The 21981-nt window shown below is 35.6% G+C and overlaps 1 protein-coding gene across 1 annotated transcript in view; it reads right to left on the bottom strand.

The window, feature by feature from the left end:
* Nucleotides 1–21981, bottom strand: part of LOC136031588 (potassium voltage-gated channel protein Shaw-like) — a 104116-nt gene that overhangs the window by 71702 nt on the left and 10433 nt on the right. The window contains exons 2-3 of the mRNA XM_065711256.1: nucleotides 17586–17807; nucleotides 13954–14086 (exon numbers count right to left, since the gene is read on the bottom strand). Coding sequence (XP_065567328.1) covers nucleotides 13954–14086; nucleotides 17586–17779 — 327 coding nt within the window. The 5' untranslated portion in view covers nucleotides 17780–17807. The remainder of the gene's footprint in view (nucleotides 1–13953; nucleotides 14087–17585; nucleotides 17808–21981) is intronic.

Here is a 21981-nt window from a genome sequence, read left to right on the forward strand (position 1 = left end):
CGAGAAAAAGATCAGTGATTTGTGTTTGTTTGTTTGTTTGTTTTTTCTTTTGTTTTCCCCAGGTGTGACCGTATTAACTAAGTGGTCCTAGAACGTCGAGAGAGGACTCATTCGACCGAAAATTAAAAGTTCTAGTTCCCCTTTTAAGTGACCAAAAAGATTGGAGGGTAGCTAGGGCCCTTCCCAAGTCCCTTTTTCAAAAATCGCTAGATCAAAATTTTGAGATAGTCATTTGTTCAGCATAGTTGAAAGGTCCGATAACTATGCCTTTGTAGATAACATTACCCCCATAGTTCTTGGGAATAGGTCTTTAAGTTATAAAATTTGCCCATTGTTTACGTATAGTATTTGTTACTGGGAAAGAAGCACACATTTTTTTGATGGGAGGGCGGCACATTTTCTGTTGGGGTCTTTTCCAACGGAAGAATTTTCCATGGGGAGGTAAGTTTTCAGGGGGTGAACTTTTCAGAAGAATTTTTACACTTGGGGAATTTGCCAAAATTTCTATACGAATTTCTTTCTATATGTCTTGCCTTCTCTTTGTCGACTCAATTCTACGCGTAGATATGTTAAGAGTAATTGCCCGGGGTAAATTTTCACCAGAAGCGAATTGTCCAGGTGATATTTCCGTATCCAGGGGATATATCCCTGGAGGTGGAGCCAGACTTAGTGGAACTATTCAAAAAATAATCAGAAATCAAATAAAAACAAGTTTATTCACCTGAAAGTAAGTAGCGACATATAAATTTAAAACGAAAAAAATTATAACGTCTATGAGGGGGAGGGTTGCCACAAGTTTAAGTTTTTTCCTCAAATCTTTGAGAACAACTCCTGAAACACCAGGGTCGTTTAATTAGAACAATAAGAAACTTTTCTAAAAGTATTTTAGAGTGAAGTAATTTAGAGTGAAGAATAAGGTGTTGAGGAAGGGGCAACACCCCTCATATACGTAATAATTTCTGTCCTCTTAAATTTTTAATGTTACTCATTACTTTCAGCTGAAAAAACTTTTTTTTTATTTAATTTATACATGGATTGTGAAAGGATTAGAGAGCACCGTGAGATAAGATGCATTTCTAGATAGCTAACCAAATAGAATAGAACTAAGAGAAAAGAAATTAAAAGCAGTTGATAGAACATGTGCATTTCGAAAAGATGTAACGTAAATGTAAGTTTTACATAACGACTCACATAACACTTTTCAAACAGTTCGTGGTAACAAACTGTAGTAAGGAGCGACCCGGCTCAATTGTAAACAAAACTCTTAAAAATGGAATTTTGATACCAATAGTTACATCAAAAGAATCGCATTTAAATGCTGAATTCACATATATAAGTTTCATCAAGATTAGTTTTACCCATCAAAAGTTACGAGCCTGAGAAAATTTGCCTCATTTTCAAAAATAGGGGGAAACACCCCCTAGAGGTCATACAATTTTAACGAAAATAACACCATCAGATTCACCGTATTAGAGAACACAATTCTCTAATACGTAGAAGTTTCAAGCTCCTATCTATAAAAATGTGGAATTTCGCATTTTTTGCCAGAATACAGAACACGGATGCGTGTTTTTTTTTTTTTTTTTTTTTTTTTTTTTTTTTTTTTTTTTTTTTTTTTTTTTTTTTTTTTTTTCAGGGGTGATTGTATCGACCCAGTGGTCCTAGAATCTTGCGAGAGGGCTCATTAGAACGGAAATAAAAAGTGTTAGTGCCCTTTTTAAGTGACCAAAAAATTGGAGGGCAACTATGCCCCCTCCCACGCCAATTATTTTCCCAAAGTCACCGGATCAAAATTCTGAGATAGCCATTTTATTCACCATAATCGAAAAACCTTATAACTATGTCTTTGGGGGCGACTTACTCCCCCATAGTCCCCGTGGGAGGGGCTACAAGCTACAAACTTTGACCAGTGCTTACATATAGTAATGGTTATTTGGAAGTGTACAGTCGTTTTCCGGGGAATTTCTAGGTTGGGGGGGGGGGCTGAGAAAAGGGATATATGTTGGAGGAACTTTCCTTGGAGGAATTTGTCATAGGGGAAGAAAGTTTTCATGAAGGGAGCGCAGGATTTTGTAGCATTATTTAAAAAAAAAACAATAAAAAAATAAATATGAAAAAGTTTTTTCAACTGAAAGTAAGGAGAAGCATTAAAACTTAAAACGAACAGAAATTATGATGCATATTATGGGCTCACCTCCTCCTAATACCCCGCTCTTTACGCTAACGTATTTTTAGTAATTTCAACTATTTATTCTAGGGCTTTTGTGATTTAGGGGTCATTCTTAAGGAATTGGGACAAAATTTAAGCTTTAGTGTAAAGAGCGATGTACTGACGAGGGGGTAAACCCCCTCATATACGTAATAAAAACATGAGAATACAAAAGTTCGTTACGTAAGCTAATTTGTAAGTTACGTATATCTTTTACTAATAAAACATTCGTAAAAAATTAAAAGTTCTAGTTGCCTTTTTAAGTAACCAAGAAATCAGAGGGCAACTAGGCCTCCTCCCCCGCTCTTTTTTCTCAAAATCATTCGATCAAAACTCTGAGAAAGCCATTTAGCCAAAAAAATAAATATGCCAATTTCGTGTTAATTATTCATCTGTTGAGAGCCAAAATCAGTATTGAATCTGAGTTCAAAGTGAGCACACCAGGATTAAATTGGATATTTTATGAACTTATTAATTCAGTAAGCCCTTTTTAGCTTAAGAATTGTGAACTATTTCAACACTCGGCTATAAGCTCTCATCGAATGGGAATTAGTTCATTATAATTCAAGGTTTCGCAATAACTGGTTAAGGATAAAGTGACGTGTAACCTTGACCTACATAAGAGGATTATCAAAAGAACTATTTGTGCATGAATTGTAGAAAAAAAATTGAACCAGCGTGATGCCTGTTACCAGTGACGATAATCCTGTCCTTGTTTATTCGCTGGTATTGAATTTTGTACAGAGCAATTTGCTAATTGGAGCAGAGGATGACGTGATTAAAAGGCATGGAGTGGAGTTTTTTGACTCTAATTCGGTCAAGGTGGCAAAGACGTTATTGTGGCAGCTTTGTCCGGGTCATGAAGATTGCCCTATTCGGAAGGGAACTAATGCATTGGTTAGCCATTTCAGCGACATAATTACTTTATTAAAATCTCTTGACGAGACTGACACTGATGTTCCGACATTCGTCATAAAGCGTCCTACGGAAGTACCCTGCCTCCCTGCCACTGCCTACACCTCTTTATTCTCAAAATTTAATGAGCTCCATCAAGTTGTTTTGGGAATGTCCTCAAAACTTGACAATTATGAATTGAGCTTCCCCCAATTACCCAAGCCGGCTTCAGTGCTAGATTCGCATGCAACAGTTATCGTCTCAAAGGTTCCGGACGCCTTATCTAGCCCTCTTAAGCGAAAAGCTGCTATAGACGAAATTAACGGACATGAATTAGTACGTAGCGTAAAGCCCATCAATGATAAGTGGTATATTAATATGGACAAGTCTGCTACGGAGGACTTCTGCTCGTCAATCCAGAACATAATCTCCGGTACTACAACAAAAGTGGTTTCCAAGCGGTTTTTTGGTATATCACGTAATATTCCAACCGACGTTGACATTACGGTACTCGGAAGCCAACAAGGTATCATAGATGCTAAGAGATTGGGCCTATCTAAGTCTGTGAAAATCGAGTTTTTGGATTCTTTTGCGCAATCTACGTTTTTCAAGCATGGCCTCAGAGTGGGCTATGAAATTTTTCCTGTTTACGAGTTTAAGGACCTACCCAAATGCTGTTTTAAATGCCGATCACTAGACCATCTACAGTACTCCTGTCCCAGCGTTCTCCCGAAATGTGCTCGTTGTGGAGGGCCACACATATCAACAAAAGATGAGCCATGCTTTGCTGATCCCAATTGCGCAAATTTTGGCCAAAAACACCCTTCCTATAGCTTTTCCTGCCCCGTTATTAAGAATCGAATAAAGTGCAAATCCACCTTTCAACCATGAGTGTATCAATCTCAGTTATTTCGTTCAATATAAATGGCACCAAAGATAAGGATTTTGTTATTGATGAGTTGTACGGTTCCTACGATTCGGTATGTTTCCAGGAGCATCTTCTCACTGCTTCAAGTTTGAATTTTTTGCGTCGAAGTCAGCATCATACTGCGTTCCTGAGTCCAGCAAAAGCTACTGGCGGTCGCCTTCCGGTGGACTGGCCTGTGTCTTTAAGCGGGACATTCATCTACCCTCCCCAGTACTCTTCTACTCCGACGAATTTTTTTTGGCTGTGTGTGTCGGCAGTATTGTATTTATAAACTTTTATCTCCCATATGAAGGATACTCGATCAGATCCTTAACTAAATTCGGAAAGGCGTGTGGTCTGCGAATCAGGTACTGTTAAACTCTCTACAGTATATAATAATTGGGGACCTAAATACTGATATTAATCGATCTTCTGTGAGAAGGGAACTGCTTTTTCAGTGGCTTCCTTCATACCGCGTTGTGCCCAAATCCCACAATTTTTCATATGTTCATCATTCTGGAAGCACAAGTGATATTGACCATATTATTTGCTCTCCTGGTATCATCTCTTCTTCTGCTTCTGTTCATGTTAACGAGCAAGATACCGACCACATGCCAATTTCAGCGACATTTACGATGGATATTGATCTATCGGAAACCAATTGCTCGCGAGAAAAATCGAAGTGGTTTGAAAAAAGTAATTGGAGCAAAGCCAATATACCGTACTACATCTCTACCTTGACAACCCTTCTTTTTACCATACGTGTTCCATATCATCTTCTTCAGCGCCAGGTACCTACGAATGGTAAAGCCAATATTGACTGTTATTATAACCAACTTGTGATGTGTATGAAATGGGCAGAAGAAGCTGCCGTACCTCGACAACGTATTCGTAAAAGAACACAAAAACCTATCTGGTCAATGGACCCTTGTTTAAAGTCGATAAAAAATAAAGCAAATTATGGCTACAGATATGGAATGAATGTGATCGGCCAAGTTCTGGGTGTGTCGCTGATATCAAACGTAAAACTAAAACCAATTATAAACGTTATCTTAGGTCGGCACGTTACCGCGGTATGGATTTCCCTGTAAGTAGGGAGGATTGGCGAAAAGTGATCAATTCTGACAAGATAAATGATGAAACTATGACAAGTAATTGCCTTCCAACTTCAGCTTGGTATAAACATTATTCTTCGATCTTTTCAGTGATTAATTATTCAGTGCATTCTGTGTATACTCGCCTTCTTACCCCCCTCTTTAGTACAACGTTTTCACAACGCCATATAGTGCCCATATCTTTTTCTTTCGTAATTAATGCTGTTAAAAGTTAAAAATCTAATTCAATAGATAAGGATGGTATTTCTAAGATGCATATGCCGATTGAATGCACCCCCCTTATATCTCACTTTCAGCTTCTTTTTCAAATGTGTCTATGTACTTCATACGTACCTGAGAGTTTTCTGTGTGGCACTGTTTCGTCAATTTTAAAAAGGGGAAAGTCACCGATTGATTGTTCTTGCTATCGACCTATTACTGTATCTTGTAATATTAGTAAGGTAATTTTGTTATATTAGTATTAGTAATTTTGAGTATATCCTTCTACCATTTTTGACTAAAAATATTATTGAGGATGACAACCAATTTGGTTTTCGGAGTGGGGTGGGTTGTCAGCATGCGCATAAGATTCTGTCTTCTCTATTGGCTGATAATTCTTCCAAGGGAAATGGTCTTTATATTTGTGCTTTGGATCTTTCGAAAGCGTTTGATAGTGTGGTCCATAGTCAGCTCATTTTTTCCTTGTATAATTCCGGGGTCAATCTCTCTATTATTATGCTTCTTAGGTTTTGGTATTCAAATTCGTTTCTTCAATTAGGATCTGCACCAGACACTATTATAAGAATGCGAAGAGGTGTTAGGCAGGGTGGTGTTCTGTCCCCTACGCTTTTTAAGATTTGTATTTCTAGTGTGCTGGCTAAGATTTCAGGTACATACCTTTCTGGTCTTGCGGATGTTTCTTATCTTGCGTATGCTGACGACTTGCTTTTGATTAGCCGTTCCAAAAAGGGTCTTTCCAATATGGTCTCTATAGTTTCTGATGCTTTCTCTGATATTGGCCTTTCAATTAATATAGATAAATGTAAGTTTCTTCCCTATAACTGTATTACTGCTACTCCCCTTCACTGTAATAACTTTACTATCCCGCTTGTTGATTGTATTCGTTTGCTTGGTATCTCTATTACTAACGATCTTTCGAGCTTACGTCAGCGTACTGTTTGTGATATAAGTAAAAAGATTCAGATTGGTTATGCAAAAATTGTTGCAAATAGAGGGAAGTATAATAGACGTGCGCTGGCTAAACTTTATTCTACTTTCTGTGATCATTCTGTCCTTTATGCTTCAGGTCTTTTCCCCCTTCTTAATAATGGTAATTTAAAAAGAATTCGGATAAATTATTTCAAATTTGGAAATTTCTTCTGACAAAAAACCGGACTCTTGTTAAAAAATCTCAGTTCCTGACATAACTTTAAAGTTGGAGATTCTTCACAGACAACTCTCCAGTACAGCTTCTGCGCGCCTATCCCCTCTCCACCGTCTTATCCGTTTTTTTCGTTGACTTTGTGCATGTATTTGTTTTTCTCTTTGTGTTTTTTGAATTTCATTTTCTGTGTGTATCTAATGCTCATTTTTTTCATAGTTCGTTATTTTGTGTGTTTATTTAATTTTTTGTATTAACGTAAAATATTTCTATTGTCATTACTTTTCATTTTTTGTATGTTTTGCTTTTTTGTGTGTATTTAATTGTTTGTACTCCACATTTTAATACTTGCATATTGTTGCTGTGGGTAAGAAATAAACTATTATTATTATTATTATTAAAATCAAAACATGCATTGATTCAAAAACGTTCAGAAATTAAATAAAAAAACAAGTCTTTTTAACTCAAAGTAAGGAGCGACATTAAAACTTAAAACCAACAGAAATTACTTCGTATATGAAAGGGGCTGCTTCCTCATTAACGCCACGCTCTTTACGCTAAAGTTGTTTACTGTTTTAAAAAGTAGAGTTGAAAGAGTCAAACTTTAGCGTAAAGAGCGGGGCGTTGATGAGGAAGCAGCCCCTTTCATATACAAAGTAATTTCTTTTCGTTTTAAGGTTTAATGTCGCTCCTTACTTTCAGTTAAAAAAGCTTGTTTTTTTTTATATAATTTAATTACCAAATCCAAGCTGAAGGCAGTCAAATGATAGACAGGTGTAACAAACATTTCGTAACTAATCCCAAATGTAATTTAGGTATCTTATAAATAGGGGATAGCTAATCCTTACTCATTTCTAAGGAAAGTAAAGAGGCTTAATTTTGTAGTGGAATGTAATAAAAGCAAACGATAATCGTTCAGGCTTGCATGAATATTCAGTTTTTATGAGATGAAGAAAGAGTAGGAGCTTGGTGTGATATTCTTGGAAAATTGTCCAAGAATTTAATAACTGAGGTATTTCAGATTTAACAAAGACTGTTTTCCATTTGATCCATGTTCATTCGGAGCAGTACTTGTTCATTTAGATTTGAAAATTCTTAGACAAAAACACATTACGAGAAATAATCTTCTGTAAAGTGAAATAGCTAGATATTTCATAGGAGTTCTAAAAATAATAATAACTATAAATAATAAATAATAACTATAATAATAAACAATAAATAATAAATAATAATAATAAATAATACAATAATAATAATAAATAACAATAATAATAATAAATAATAAATAATAATAATAATAATAATAATAATAAAATAAATAATAATAATAAATAAATAATAACTGTAATCCATCAAACTATCGACAGTCATACAAATCTTAAAAGTATACGATAAGGTTGTGTGATAGATCAGATTAAGGTTCAAATATCGTCTTCATTCCACAATATTAAAAGTATTCTAAGAGGGCTGATAAGCAGAATTATTCTGACTTGAAAAAAAAGTGAAATGTCTTCCAAAAACAGTTTTACAAAGAAAAGTAAAGAGCTATATTAAAATCTTTTACCCAGCAGAATATTAAACTAAGGTGACGAATGCGGCACTGAACCCTACACTCTCTACCGGGGATGCTGATCTTCTTTTCATGACCCTTCAGCCAGGAAGTGTAATGGGGAGGCTGGGGGCCAGCCATCCTTTGCTTTCACACACCCTTCCTGTTTACCTCCCCCAGATTTTTCCATTTACTCATTTAGAGGTGGGTTGACTCTGGCTGAGCTTACAGAGCCACGTTACTGACCCTCCTTCCAAACCAAATAACCACCGACACCGGGACTCGAACCTCTGTCTTCACGGACAAAGGATTTCAAGTCTTAGCGTGTCACCTGCTCGGCTAGGACGAAAGAGAAAGTAAAGATATTAAAACAAAGAGGAATTAATGGATGAATGAAACCTGAAAAGTACAGAAATTGTAGTAAATTATAAGTTCAAAACTAAAATAACAGATATAATTATGGATGAATTGGTCAAAACCTAAAACGTGTCGCAATTAAAACAAATAGTTGCATAAAAGTTAAACTAATTGAAAACTATCACAGATAAGGTAATGCTACCCTCTGAAATCCCCTAAGGGCTAGAGTGTCGCTATACAGGTTGTTCAGATTTATTTGTTTTCAATTGATATAGTTGTGTTGCGAGAGCAACACTTTGGTTTTGTCGTGTATTATTTTTTTTTTCATAGCACCCCCATTTCAGCTTATTCCTTAAAAGTGGTAAGGGTCTAACCTCTGCAGTTCTTACGGAAAGTGTGGACCTTATGCCGCATTGATGAATATGACTTTGCATTTTGGGAAGCTTCGAAGAACTCTTGCTTGGGGCCAAAAAGGACTATTTTTGCTTGTCCTTAAGCCAGAGCCCATAGTGTGTGATGTGAAGCGGAGTTTTATAGCCTATGTCAGAGAGAATTAAATAAAAAAAACTAGTTTTTTTTAACTGAAAGTAAGGAGCGACATTAAAACTTAAAACGAACAGAAATTACTCCGTATATGAAATGGGTTGTCCCCTCCGCAGTCCCACGCTCTTTACGCTAAAGTTTTTAATTGTTTTAAAAAGTAGAATTGTGGCAAAGAGTCAAACTTTAGCGTAAAGAGCGTGGGACTGCGGAGGGGACAACCCATTTCATATACGGAGTAATTTCTGTTCGTTTTAAGTTTTAAAGTCGCTCCTTACTTTCAGTTAAAAAAACTAGTTTTTTTTTATTTAATTTCTGAACGTTTTTGAATTAATGCATGTTTGATTTTGGCTCTCCGCACATAAATTATTGAAATGAAATTAGTATATTAATTTTTTTTTGGCTAAATGGCTTTCTCTTAGTTTTGATCAGACGATTTTGAGAAATAAGGGGTGGGGAAGGAGGCCTAGCTACCCTCCAATTTTTCGGTTACTTAAAAAGGCTACTAGAACTTTTAATATTCAACGAACGTTTTTATTAGTAAAAAATATACGTAACTTAAGAATTAACTTACGTAACAAACTTTTATATTCTTATATTTTTATTATGTGTACGAGGGGGTTTGTACCCTCGTTGATACCTCGCTCTTTACACTAAATCGTAAGTTTTGTCCCAATTCTTTAAGAATGACCCCTGAATCGAAAAGGCCGTAGAATAAATAGTTGAAATCACTAAAAATATTTTAGCATAAAGAGCGAGGAATTTATCTCCTCCTAAATACCTCGCTCTTTATGCTAAAGTATTTTTAGAACCCCTCATATGCGTAATAATCTCTGTTCGTTTTAAATTTTAATGCTATTCCTTACTTTCATTTGAAAAAAACGTTTTCATGTTTATTTTTTCATTGTTTTTTTTTCATAGTAATGCTAGAAAATCCTGCGCCCTTTTCATTGAATTTTTCTTCCCCCATGACATGTTCTTCAAAGGAAAGATCCTCCCACAAAGCCCTCTCCCATCAACCCCACCTCCCAAACCAAAAAATCCCCATGAAAAAGTCTGTACACTTCCCAATAACCATTACTATATGTAAACACTGGTCAAAGTTTGTAACTTGCAGCCCCTCCTTCAGGGATTGTGTGGGAGTAAGTCATTCCCAAAGACATAGTTATTATGGTTTTCGACTATGCTGAACAAAATGGCTATCTTAAAATTTTAATCTGTTGACTTTTGGAAAAAAATGAGCATGGGAGGGGGCCTATTTGCCCTCCAATTTTTTTAGTCACCTAAAAAGGGCACTAGAACTTTTCATTTCCGTTAGAATGAGCCCTCTCACGACATTCTAGGACCACTTGGTCGATAAGATGACGCCTGGGAAAAAAAAACCAAAAAAAACAACAAATAAACACGCACCCGTGATTTGTCTTCTGGCAAAAAATACAAAATTCCACATTTTTTAGATAGGAGCTTGAAATTTTTGCTATAGAGTTCTCTGATATACCGAATGCGATAGTGTGATTTTCGTTAAGATTCTATGACTTTTAGGGGATGTTTCCCCCTTTTTTCCAAAATAGGGCAAATTTTCTCAGGCTCGTAACTTTTGATGACAAAGACTAAATTAATTGAAATATATTTAATTATAGAATCAGCGTATATATATCAGCTTATATATTTAGAATCAGCGTAAAAATTCGATTCTTTTGATGTATCTTTTAGCATCAAAATTCCGTTTTTTAGAGTTTCGTTTACTATTGAGCCGGGTCGCCCCTTACTACAGTTCCTTACCACAAACTGTTTGAAAAGAAAATAATTCAGTATTACGGGGCTTCTGGCATTATTACTCCTTTGCGGAAGTTAGGCTCAAAATCGAAAAAGGATTATATTTTTTCTCTGGGCCCCTTCCACCTCTTAGTTCGTTTATTTTCCCGTTAGTTTTCACCTGTTTTCGCTTTATAGTTGTGTTATCTCTTAGCAGTTCTTTCGTTAGTTGAGTCATGGTTGTGGTATATATGTTTTATCGCTCGTATAGTTGTGTTATTTTCAAATTATACTCCATAATAGAGAGGCTACGAACACCCAGCATTGTATATTAAGCTCTTAATTTGACGTTTTTTTCTAACGTGACCAGATTCGTCCTGCGCCCTTTTCATTGAATTTTTTCCCCCATGGCATATTTCTCCAAGGAAAGATCCTCCCACATAGCCCCCTCCATCAACCCTACCCCCAAAACCAAAAAATCCCCCTGAAAACGTCTGTACACTTCCCAATAACCATTATTATATGTAAACACTGGTTGAAGTTTGTAACTTGCAACCCTTCCTCCAGGGACTTTGGGGGAGTAAGTCATCCCCAAAAACATAGTTATTATGATTTTCGACTATGCTAAACAAAATGGCTATCTCAAAATTTTGATCCGTTGACTTTGAGAAAAAATGAGCGTGGGAGGGGGTCTAGATGCCCTCCAATTTTTTTGGTAACTTAAAAAGGGCACTAGAACTTTTCATTTCCGTTAGAATGAGCCCTCTTGCGACATTCTAGGACCACTTGGTCGATACGATGACCCCTGGGAAAAAAAAAACAAAAAAACAAACAAATAAACACGCACCCGTGATTTGTCTTCTGGCAAAAAATGCAAAATTCCACATTTTTGTAGATAGGAGCTTGAAACTTCTACAGTAGGGTTCTCTGATACGCTGAATCTGATGGTGTCATTGAGTGGTTCTAAGGGTCTCAGCCCTCGGAGAATTTGAAAATGTATGGTCTAAATACAACATTGGCTATAATTTTTACCATTCTTTTGATGTAGCTATTGATATGAAAATTCAATTTTTTAGAGTTTTGGTTACTATTGAGCCGGATCGCTCCTTACTACAGTTCGTTACCACGAACTGTTTGACTATCTGAAGTTACGCTTTCGTTTCAACAAACCATGTTTCGGCTTTCGAGTGAAAAGCTCCGTTCTAGCAGGCAAGCAGGCAGGCACCAGTTTCAAATTGAAGATGGACTAAAATCTATAATTGTTAAATATATACGGCAGAAACCCGGCCCCACAGCCAATATATCTTCTTTGACTGATAAATAGAAAAAATTACAGAAATAAAAAAGTGGGGACCGAAACTACTGCCATCTATTCTTTCTACCCATTTCTGTTCGTGATTTCAGCTGAGTTTGTCATTCGGTTTTTCTCACTTGGGATTGCGGTAGAGAAATGGTATCAGATGTGTCTCTTAAACTTTAAAAGCGCTCTCATTGCTAAAGAAATTAGAGTTTATCCTTTACTCCTTTCTAAGTGATGACGTTAGAAACTTGGCCTACGGCAGAAATTTCAAAATTTCAAGCAACGCAGATCTAGTTTAATTGTAGGAATATTTGCAAGATTTTGCAGTTTTTCTGCTTAAGAATAAAGATGTTGGATCAATATTTAAGTCGTGGGTAAAATTTGAATATTTATGTCAAAATAATTGTTTAGCCGTAGTTTAGTGCAATACCTTTTTAACAATATTTTTACTGTAAAATCTGAGGCAAACGAGGAGGGTACATTTTAATTATAAAATGGAAAATCTATAATTTTCAGTCTTCAAAAGATTTGAAGTCATCCTGACTCACATTCTGTTTACATTTTTAAATATACACTTATATTTAATTCACCATTTTATTAAAAGTCACTTTATGGTCTGTTTCGTTGCAGCTTTTTGTATATCAAATTAAATTCATATGTATATTATCAATAAAAACTCTGTTTTGTTTTCTAAGAATGGAAAATCCGGATGTAACGATCCTTTTTATCCACTCTACATATCCTGAGAGCGTTAAGCTGATTAGGGAAAGAACTAAATCAACAGAACCTAATGTTCTTCAAAATAATTTAGGTTTGAATTTCCGCTTTTCTTAGTTTACATGCCCAGTAAGTTAAAGCCGACTGGAAACAAAATAATTCAGGCCTATTTCGGATAATAGGAATTGACACAACCACTTTTTTTGTCTTCTTGAGCCAATTTTCAAGCCATTTTTTCTGATATTCTCGCCGTACGAACTGAAGCAGACATGTTTTTTTTCAATTTGATGTCTTCATATACTGGACCAATAAAACCTCATTTTGTCCGGCCTACGCGCCTTGTAAGTTTAAGCCGAGAGGAGAAAACAATATTTTTTTCCAGCTTGACTGATAAAAAAAATTCAAAATGTACTGTCTACATAGATGTCTTGTCACTTTCCACCTACTCTATAAGTTTCAATTATATCAGATCATATAAAATTTTGAAACGAAAAAATTTTGGCCATCATGAATCGATAGAGCCAAACTTAGTTCATTTTTTTGTATTGGGGTTCACTTTGCCCAGATACTTACGGATTTAATTTTAAAGCAGATCAGGTACTTGGAATCTATGGCCCAACTTTTGAGTATCACAAATAATTAGTCTTTTACTCTGGGATTACCAAAGATATTCCTGGGAAATGGAAAAAAAAGGTTTTTGCCTATTTTTGGGCAAACTAAAATTGCCTTAATTTTCTTTTTCTGTGAATTGGCCGTCCCTTTAACCAAGGGCTGGTAGATATAGATCAAAAGCTGTTTAGAAAAGGTAGCCCTTTGTGGGCCTCAATTTAGGGTGAATCAGTGATTTTTTAATGGTATTTGTTAATTGGAATTACCTTGCTCAAGGGCTTACAGAATAAATACTTGATACTGCTTGCTTGCCAATGATGATTGCGTTGGTTAATGTCTTATCAACCCCGCATTGCAATCGATTGCACTTGATTCTCATCACTGAGAGCTAATGAAAACATTCCTCTTTGAAATAAACAAGTTTTTTGCCGGATGCCAGTGATAAAAAAAAAAACAAGTGCAATCAATTGCAATAAATATTGAGCTTAGGGCCAAAATTTGACTACCCAAGTTTGTCTCTCTCAGCTTAGACACCATGTCAGTCAGAGAGCCGTTGCAATCTGATGGCAAAAAACCATCCAGGGTTTTCGCCAGGACCAGGGTTTTCCAGATTATTGTATTGATAACAAAGCTCAACATACCTGAGTATCTCTATGAATTGTGTATGTCATCCAACAGCAAGGTTCGACCTGGTTCGAGTCTAAACCCCAAAACTCGAGCTCTTCTTCGAACAATGGTCCACAAACGTTAGTTGGATAGTGTAATTTTCCCGTCCTAAAATTAACACAAGTTCTGCTTTTAATTATTTACCCCTGGCATAGATGGATATTCTAGCATAGTTTCTACATTCTATTTTTCTGTAGAATCATCTTATGGGCAAATAAAATGTGACTTGAAATTTATCAAAAAGACTCCCTCCTCCAGTAGCAGTTAAATATGAACATTTTTTTCTTAACTAAAACTCCTCCCTTAACTCCCTTATGAAAAACAGTTCTCTTCAAACAATGGTTTGTAATTTCGATTTGGTGTCAATTCGCCATCCTAAAATTAAGCCAAATTCAGCTTTACTAGAAACTCTAGTTATCCTAAACAGAACCCCTCCCTTATTTCGCTTATGAAAAACAGCTCTCTTCAAACATTTGTATGTAATATCTAGTTCGTGTAAATTTGCCATCCTAAAATTAAGCCCCGAATCCAACTTCAAAAATAATCCAACTCATGATTTTATATTATTGACATTTGATGGTATTTTTTCAGAGAGTTTTGGTCTCATTCATATTCATTCAACTTATCTCAAGTTTTTAAAGTTAAGCGAATGCGCTTTTTAAATTTTGCTCTTCTTATTGAGCTTTGAAGTTGGGGCAGATGCATATTCTATGTAATTCGTTATTGTTTTTTGTCGGATTTTCAATGTAAGGGTTACCTTCCATGCTTTCCCAGCATTATTTTTCTCGTTCAGTCCTTCCTTTCCTAGTTTTTTGTTTTGATTTCCTTATACATTTACTTTTTTTCTTCATATTTAAGAATTGGCTCTTCTGTTTTTTAATTGTTAAGTTCTTAGTTAGAGAGAGAGAGAGAGAGAGAGAGAGAGAGAGAGAGAGAGAGAGAGAGAGAGAGAGAGAGAGGGGGGGGGGTCGGTATATTTAAAAACTATCGTAGCATAGCTAAATTCAGTTTTTTCACAAAAATCAAACATTTAAACAAAAATCACACACTAAAACTCAGCATTAAAAACTGATTTGAAGAAAGGCACAAATGAGTTGGCGTATCGATTGGTTCTTACTTTAGTTATTATGTTGTTTCCACATTATATTGCATTAAGCTGAGTAAATAATTCATTTTTTACCCTATTCTCTCTTCCCCTCTAATTTTGCTCTCTCTTTCTGTTTCTCTTACTCATTCCCTCCCTCTGTTCATCACTCCTTCTGCCATTCAGTTTTAAAAAACATTTTATTTTGGTAAGATTGCTTTCTTGTTGATTATGACTGTATCATTGGTGAACAACTTTAAAGGCAGCATCACTTTTCAGGCTTAGGATACAAAAAAGAATTGATTCTATTCCCAGTTTACACATCGAATGGAGCATCTCAAATTAATGTTTTGAATTATCTCTTAAATGATGCTAAACATGGTCATTTTTTAATTATTAGTTATTATTCTTGAATAGGGCAAATTCGGAGAAGACTGATAGGTGGTCTGTGCGTGTTTGCGTGTCTCCGGGTGTGTGTGTCTGTTTTAATGTGGATGTTCGTGCATGGGTGTGTGTATCCAGATGTGTGTCTTTGTTGGTGCGTGTGGGTATGTGTACGCTCGGTGTATATTTCTATGAATACGTGCTCATCCATGTAAGCATCAAATATATATATATTTTTCAAGTTCAACAGACGTGTTAGGTAATATGTTTTATCGAAAGGCATCGGTTTTGACTACCTAGCCTTTTTTTAAGTCATCCCAAGGTTACGGTATGTAGTATCGTCCTTAATTGTGAGCCCTAATCCTCATGCTGACAAAAGAGGGATGGATATAACAAATCATCTGTGCAAGGAATTCAGGGAAGACCGGCAGCAATTATTGTGTCCAAGGGAGCTAATAGTATTGAACTGACCATAGTAATGAACAAATAAAGACCAACCCTAGTCACTAGAAACCGAAACTTTAAGAAACAGAAACCTGATGAAAATAACGATGCATTGAAAACTTTTGTTTCTTATGCGGGCTCTTTTTTCTTCTTTTATTTTTTGTCTTAGTTAGTTTATAGCAAAATGAATGAATTTTTGGTAGTTTTGCGAGATCAAAATGCATGAATAGGCATAAAAATATAAGAAGAATGAATCATTTAAACTGGGAAAAAATGAAGCTAAAGAGGTGACATGTGGTAACAAGAAGAACGATCAAGTTGATAGTTTCACTTACCGGGGTAGTAGTTCTAATTTAGGAGGTGGGCACAGAGAAGATGTAAAAAGTAGAACAGCCAAGGTCTGATGTGTTTTCTCAGATTTAAAATACTTTGGAAAAGTAGGAAAATTAGTTTGTGAAAAATTTGAATATTGGAAGCCACGACAATGACAATGGTGAAGTATGGCTCTTGGACGTGTTTGGACGTGGCTCTTGAAAACTTTTAAATGTAATAGCTTCAGGTGTCCCGTTGACTGACCGTATGTCGAACAGCATATTATGTGCGAAATGCAGTTCTATGTCATTCCCTGAGGCAATAATGACAGAAAGGCTCAAATGGCTATGACACATTATACAGATCAAGGAAGATAGATTTCTAAATATTGCTTAAGTTGACCATCCGCCTTTGGCAAAACGGAAAGCAGATAGTTCCTTAATGAGGTGGGAAGAGGCCATAAGAACGGATTTAAAAGACATTGGAACTTCATTGTAGGAGATAAACCCTGTAATATATAATATACTGGGGTGGAGAAGCATCGTACGCAGGTGAATTGGCCAAAGGTGGCTTGGTGCTGTATTGACTTTTTAGTAGTATTAGTGGCATATTACTCACGATACTGATCATTGAGCCTTTTTCTGATAGGGCGAGGGGGTAAAAATATTCCTTTTTTTATGTGTTTAAATAAAGGAATAAAAATTCTTTTGAAATTTGCCAAATTTTGAGGTACTTAAAGGTATTAAAAGTATTAGCATAAGAAAATACGCATTGTTTTCCCCGAATAGAGGGAAATGACAACAAGAAGGAAAATGGCCTTGGTCTTTTGACCTTTCAAAAAGAATGGTCACGGAAGCTGGTTTATTGCTTCATATTATGAATTTATGTTTCTTTCTAATGCATGTGCATTTGCTGGGTTTTTTTTCTTTACCACGTTTGGTAGCATGGAGCCGGAGGTCATAAAATATATATTATTCCGTCAGCGCAGCGGCAGAGAACAATTTTCTTTTACTTTTTACGTAAAGAGTCGATGGCATAGTCCCAGGGCAAACGGTGGTAACTCCTCTCATATTCAAGATAGTCCTAACGCTGATCTAGCCTCGAAATACGACAAGCATTGCAAATAAAACAACAGTGGCTGGTTCCCAAGGTCGTGCCCAGGGTTTTTGTTCGGATGGGGATTTTCCCTGGGGGTGGGGACAATAATTGGAAAATGAATCAAAAATTTGTTTATATACATTTCTGTTACGTTTTTATGAGTTGTATAAAAATTTTGAGGGGGTTCAAACCCAGTACCCACCCCCTGGATACAACCTTGCTGGTTCCAGCCGAAAGTAAAGGAAGTACACGCTGTGTTTTAAAGATAAGTTAAAGCGTGTTTACCTGTAATAGTTAAGTATTTGACAAAAGACCCCAGGATGCCGGTCAAAGAAATATTCATTAAGTAAAGGATCATAGTTAACCAATGCTTCAGTTAGTCGTGAAAGCCGTGTTGCTGGAATTTTTTTCAATGTCGTTCGATAAGTCTCAAATCTGATGCCTCCGACATTGAGGATAATTTTATTGTCACCATCCATTGATTACAGACTATAATTTTCTTTCTTCCTGTAAATATAGTCAACTAGATATATAATCTGCTAATAGCTATTGCTGCAATACAATAAAAAAATTATTTATTTTTAGCCATTAAGACTATTGGGCCAAAAGATGGCACTTAACTATCACCGCTCAAATTTATTTGAACTTCTATAAATAATTCAAACACGTTTCTTCACTGAAAGTCTTTGAAAATAGGCATTACTTTAGGTGGAATGTTGGAAAACTTGTTTTTATTTTTTCGGGCATTTTACAAAAATCAATAGTTTTTTTGGTAAATTTTGTGGAGAGCTAATTAGGCTAAATCGATAGCGGAAAGGTAAATGTACGATTTAGTTTGTTTTCCATTTAATATACGCTTATATATACCATTTAATTTACCATTTATACCAATAATGCCATTTGTACCTATGTACCATTTAATTGGCTATTTCTAAGCAGATTATTCGTTACCGTTAGCAGCCCTAATTAAAAACCTTAATTGAGCCCTGAAACTAGGTATTGACTTTGCGATTTTGTGTTTTGTAGGTAGGGACACATGATTAATTATGACGAGGGACTCTCTTTTTAAGTTTCAACTTAGTTCTTTACTTTGAGCAGATAATTCTTTTATTTATCAATCCGCCCTTGTTTTAAATATAAAAAAAAATGAAAAAAACAGGGCTTTTAATATTCACTGTCTAATATGTTCCACATTAATGTTTATGCAAATATACCGTCTTTGAAACTAATCGTCAAGTAAATTGGTGAGCCTAGTTAACGGGAAAATTGCGAAAACGTACTATACTTCCTGTGTTGCCATTTTTGCTCAGGTTAAATCCCCCCCCTGATAGTTAAGGATATTTTACTTCTTAAAATCTGTAAGTTCAAAATAAGATTTAAAACTTTCAAATATTGAAATGAATACACCATTTACATCTGCAAATAGGACAGAAATGGAATCACTGAAAAACAAGAAACCATTGAAAACAAGAAATTTTTTGATCCTTAAAGTTTAAATAATGCCTTCTCAAGACCAGAATATAATTTGCACTTTACTGAGAAAAAAGAAAAACAAATGAACGTGGATTGTCAGTTTAATTGACATATACTGATATTTATTCCGTAAAGTTTTGATAGTTTTTTATTTATTAAACTAAAAAAAGTAAAAATATGTAAAACGTATTTTGTTTTCAGTAAAGCGTAAATGATATTCTGGTTTTGAGAAGGTATTTGGCTTACCAGCCCTACTCATGTCAATTTCTACTCGTTTTGAGTTTGGCTCGGCTATTTATTGTAATTTCTGTTTGTTTTGAGTTTCATTTATTTATTTATTGATGGTCATTTGTGGTATTTTTACGCTTAGAAGATTATTTGATTTTATTTCTGCTCTTTTTTGGCTAAATGAGGCTCTTTACTTTTCTTTGAATAACTCATTTTGTGGAAAAAGTTTTTTAAATTAATTTCTGTTCGTTTTTTTTATTGACATAGTCTTTTTGATGAAAAGAAAAAAAAATCCAATATCTTTTCAGTTTTTTCTATAAGAATCCACAGTTCGGGTTACAATTTCTATTCTGGAGAAAGTTTTTCTACAATTTTTAATCCTGACACAAACAGTATTTTTTGATTTTTGATCTAAAAAATAAAACTTAATATTATTCCCAAAGATTCTGTCTATGCGCTGTGAAAACCTGGATGCACTTAGATTATTTTATTTATTCAAATTTGAAGACCTGAAGTAGTAATAGTAGTAGCCCCAAAAACTTCAACCTAATACCACAGTCGTTCTCGATGTATTGCTGAGGCGCCTTATTGGCAACCATAAAAATCAATGCCTTTTGATTTAGTTTAAAGCGACATTTAGTTTTAAAGCATAAAGGGCAAATTGGATAATTGTGTGGGGGGGGGGGGGGGTAGACCAGCCCAATATCCCTAAAGACATAGTTGCTGGACCGTTCTACTGTGCTGAACAAAATGGTTATCTCAAAGTTTTGACTTGATGCGTTCAAAAAATGAATGGGTTTGATAGAAAGACTGCTTTCCCCTAATCTTGTTTTTACTCTTAAAAGGGACAACAGAACTTTCAATTTTGAATCGAATTAGCTCATTTATAAGTTTCAATGATATGAAAACCTGCATACATACAGTGTTTTCGTTTAATTGAAACTTCCCCTAAATGTTCCCTAGAGTTTCACCTTAATACCTTAGCGTCATTAGGTAGAGTAACTGTAGTAGTAGTATTAAAAGTATACGCATAGTGCCTACTGGCTAGTTCAAAATCCCCCCACAATTTACCCTTAAAGATCTAAGTTAATAATATAAGTCGTTCTTCAGATATTGCTTTGTCACCTTTTTGAAAGTCCACGTGCTTATAGTTTGTTTTGATTTTTTCAACATCCCCCTAAATATTCCTTAGAGGCTTCACCTTGTTGCTATTAGCTTGCGCACTGTGCGCAGTCCCAATAGTTGTAGCAGTATGCACATAGCACCTTTGGTTTTTCAACATCCCCTTCAACACGCGCTGAAAGTCTCAGCTTAATACCATCAGCTGTTCCTGAAGAATTTTTGATGCGTCTGCTTGATAGCCTGTGTGGGAATAGTTTGTCTCAAACTAGTTCCATACAGGTTCTGTATATCCCAAATTTTTTCGCCTTAATATTCTTGGTTTTAACAGCAGTAGCAGACGTAGTTTCAGTAGAATTAATTGTGTTAGCCTAAGCTTTAGCGGCAGTAGTAGTAATAGAAGTAGTAATAATGGTAATAGTAGTATGAGTAGAAGTAGGAGCTTAAGATGCAAATATTTTCTTTTGTATAGTTCAACAACCCTCACAACAATCCTTGTTATTTTCCACTTCACACCCCAAGCCGTTCAAAATATATTGCTGTTTCACCCTTTTGACAAACTGCACACAGACGGTATGTTGCGATTCAGTTCACCTTCCCCACTCAAAATTCATTGCAAATTTCACCTTCCTACCCTGAGGCATAGTTGTAGTGGTAGTCACAGTCGCAGTATTGATATTAATAGGATTAGTTTTGAGTAGCGGTAGTATTACTAGCATTAGTAGTATTAACGTAATACCTTTTGGTCAGTAGAACCTCCCTCTCATCAGGTCCTGGAAGTTTCAACTCAATACAATTAGCCATTGCTATGACATTGTTGATTTGTGTTTTTGATAACCTGCATCCTCATATACTGCTTGAAATTTTCATCTCAATGCTCTTAACCTTACAAGTAGTTGCAATAGAAGTAGTAGTAGCAATAGCAGTAAACGTAGCAGCAGCAGTAGTATTAGCGGCAGTGTGCACATATTGCCTTTTTGTGAGACCTTTAAGCATTCTCTGAAAGTTCCAACTTAATACCCAAATAAATTCTTGAGATACACTATTTTGACAGCGTGCATGTACATAGCGTCTTTTAGTTTAGTTCAAATTTCTCTCAATATTGTAAATGGAGTAGCATGGTAGTAATAGTGGTAGTAGTTATGGTAATATTGGTAGCATGCAAATATTGCCTTTTGGATCATATGTCTTGTTGTTTCCTAAAATTTCCAAATTAATATACTCAGTTATTCCTGTGTTACACCCCTTTGATAATCCATATATACTTAACGTGTTTTGATTATGTTCCAACACTTCCATTCTCTAAAGGCTCACCTGAATTATACGACTACCCGTTCCATAATAAACCTTAAGTGCCCTGGGGCATAACTTACAACCCTTGCTCGTGGACTCTTGGGGATTATGTCCATCTTAATTTTAGTTGAATGCATTTTGGGAAAAGAGGATTCAGGGGGGGGGGGGGCTAGCTGCTCTTCATCATGTTTGAACCTTAAAAGGAAGCTGAACTATACATTTTCAATCAAATGAGCCTCTTCTAAAGTTTACTTTACTATCCCTTTCATTAAAACCTTATATGCCCCTTGGGCATAACTTACAACCCTTATTCCCAGACTCTGGGGGATCCTGTCAACCCTAAAGACTTTTTTATATGATCTTTGGACTGTTTTTGAACAAATGGCTATCTCAAAATCTCTATCGGATGCATTTGGGGAACAAAATGGTTATCTCAAAGTTTTGATTAGACGTGTCTTGGGAATTAATGGGCGTGCAAGAGAGGCTTGTGCGTCGCAAATCACCTTTTACAATTAAAAAAGCCACTAGGCCTTTCAACATCCAGTCGAATGAACCTGTTTCGTAGTTT

The sequence above is a fragment of the Artemia franciscana genome, chromosome 9 (genome assembly GCF_032884065.1).
Source record: "Artemia franciscana chromosome 9, ASM3288406v1, whole genome shotgun sequence".
In the NCBI taxonomy this organism is placed as follows: domain Eukaryota; kingdom Metazoa; phylum Arthropoda; class Branchiopoda; order Anostraca; family Artemiidae; genus Artemia; species Artemia franciscana.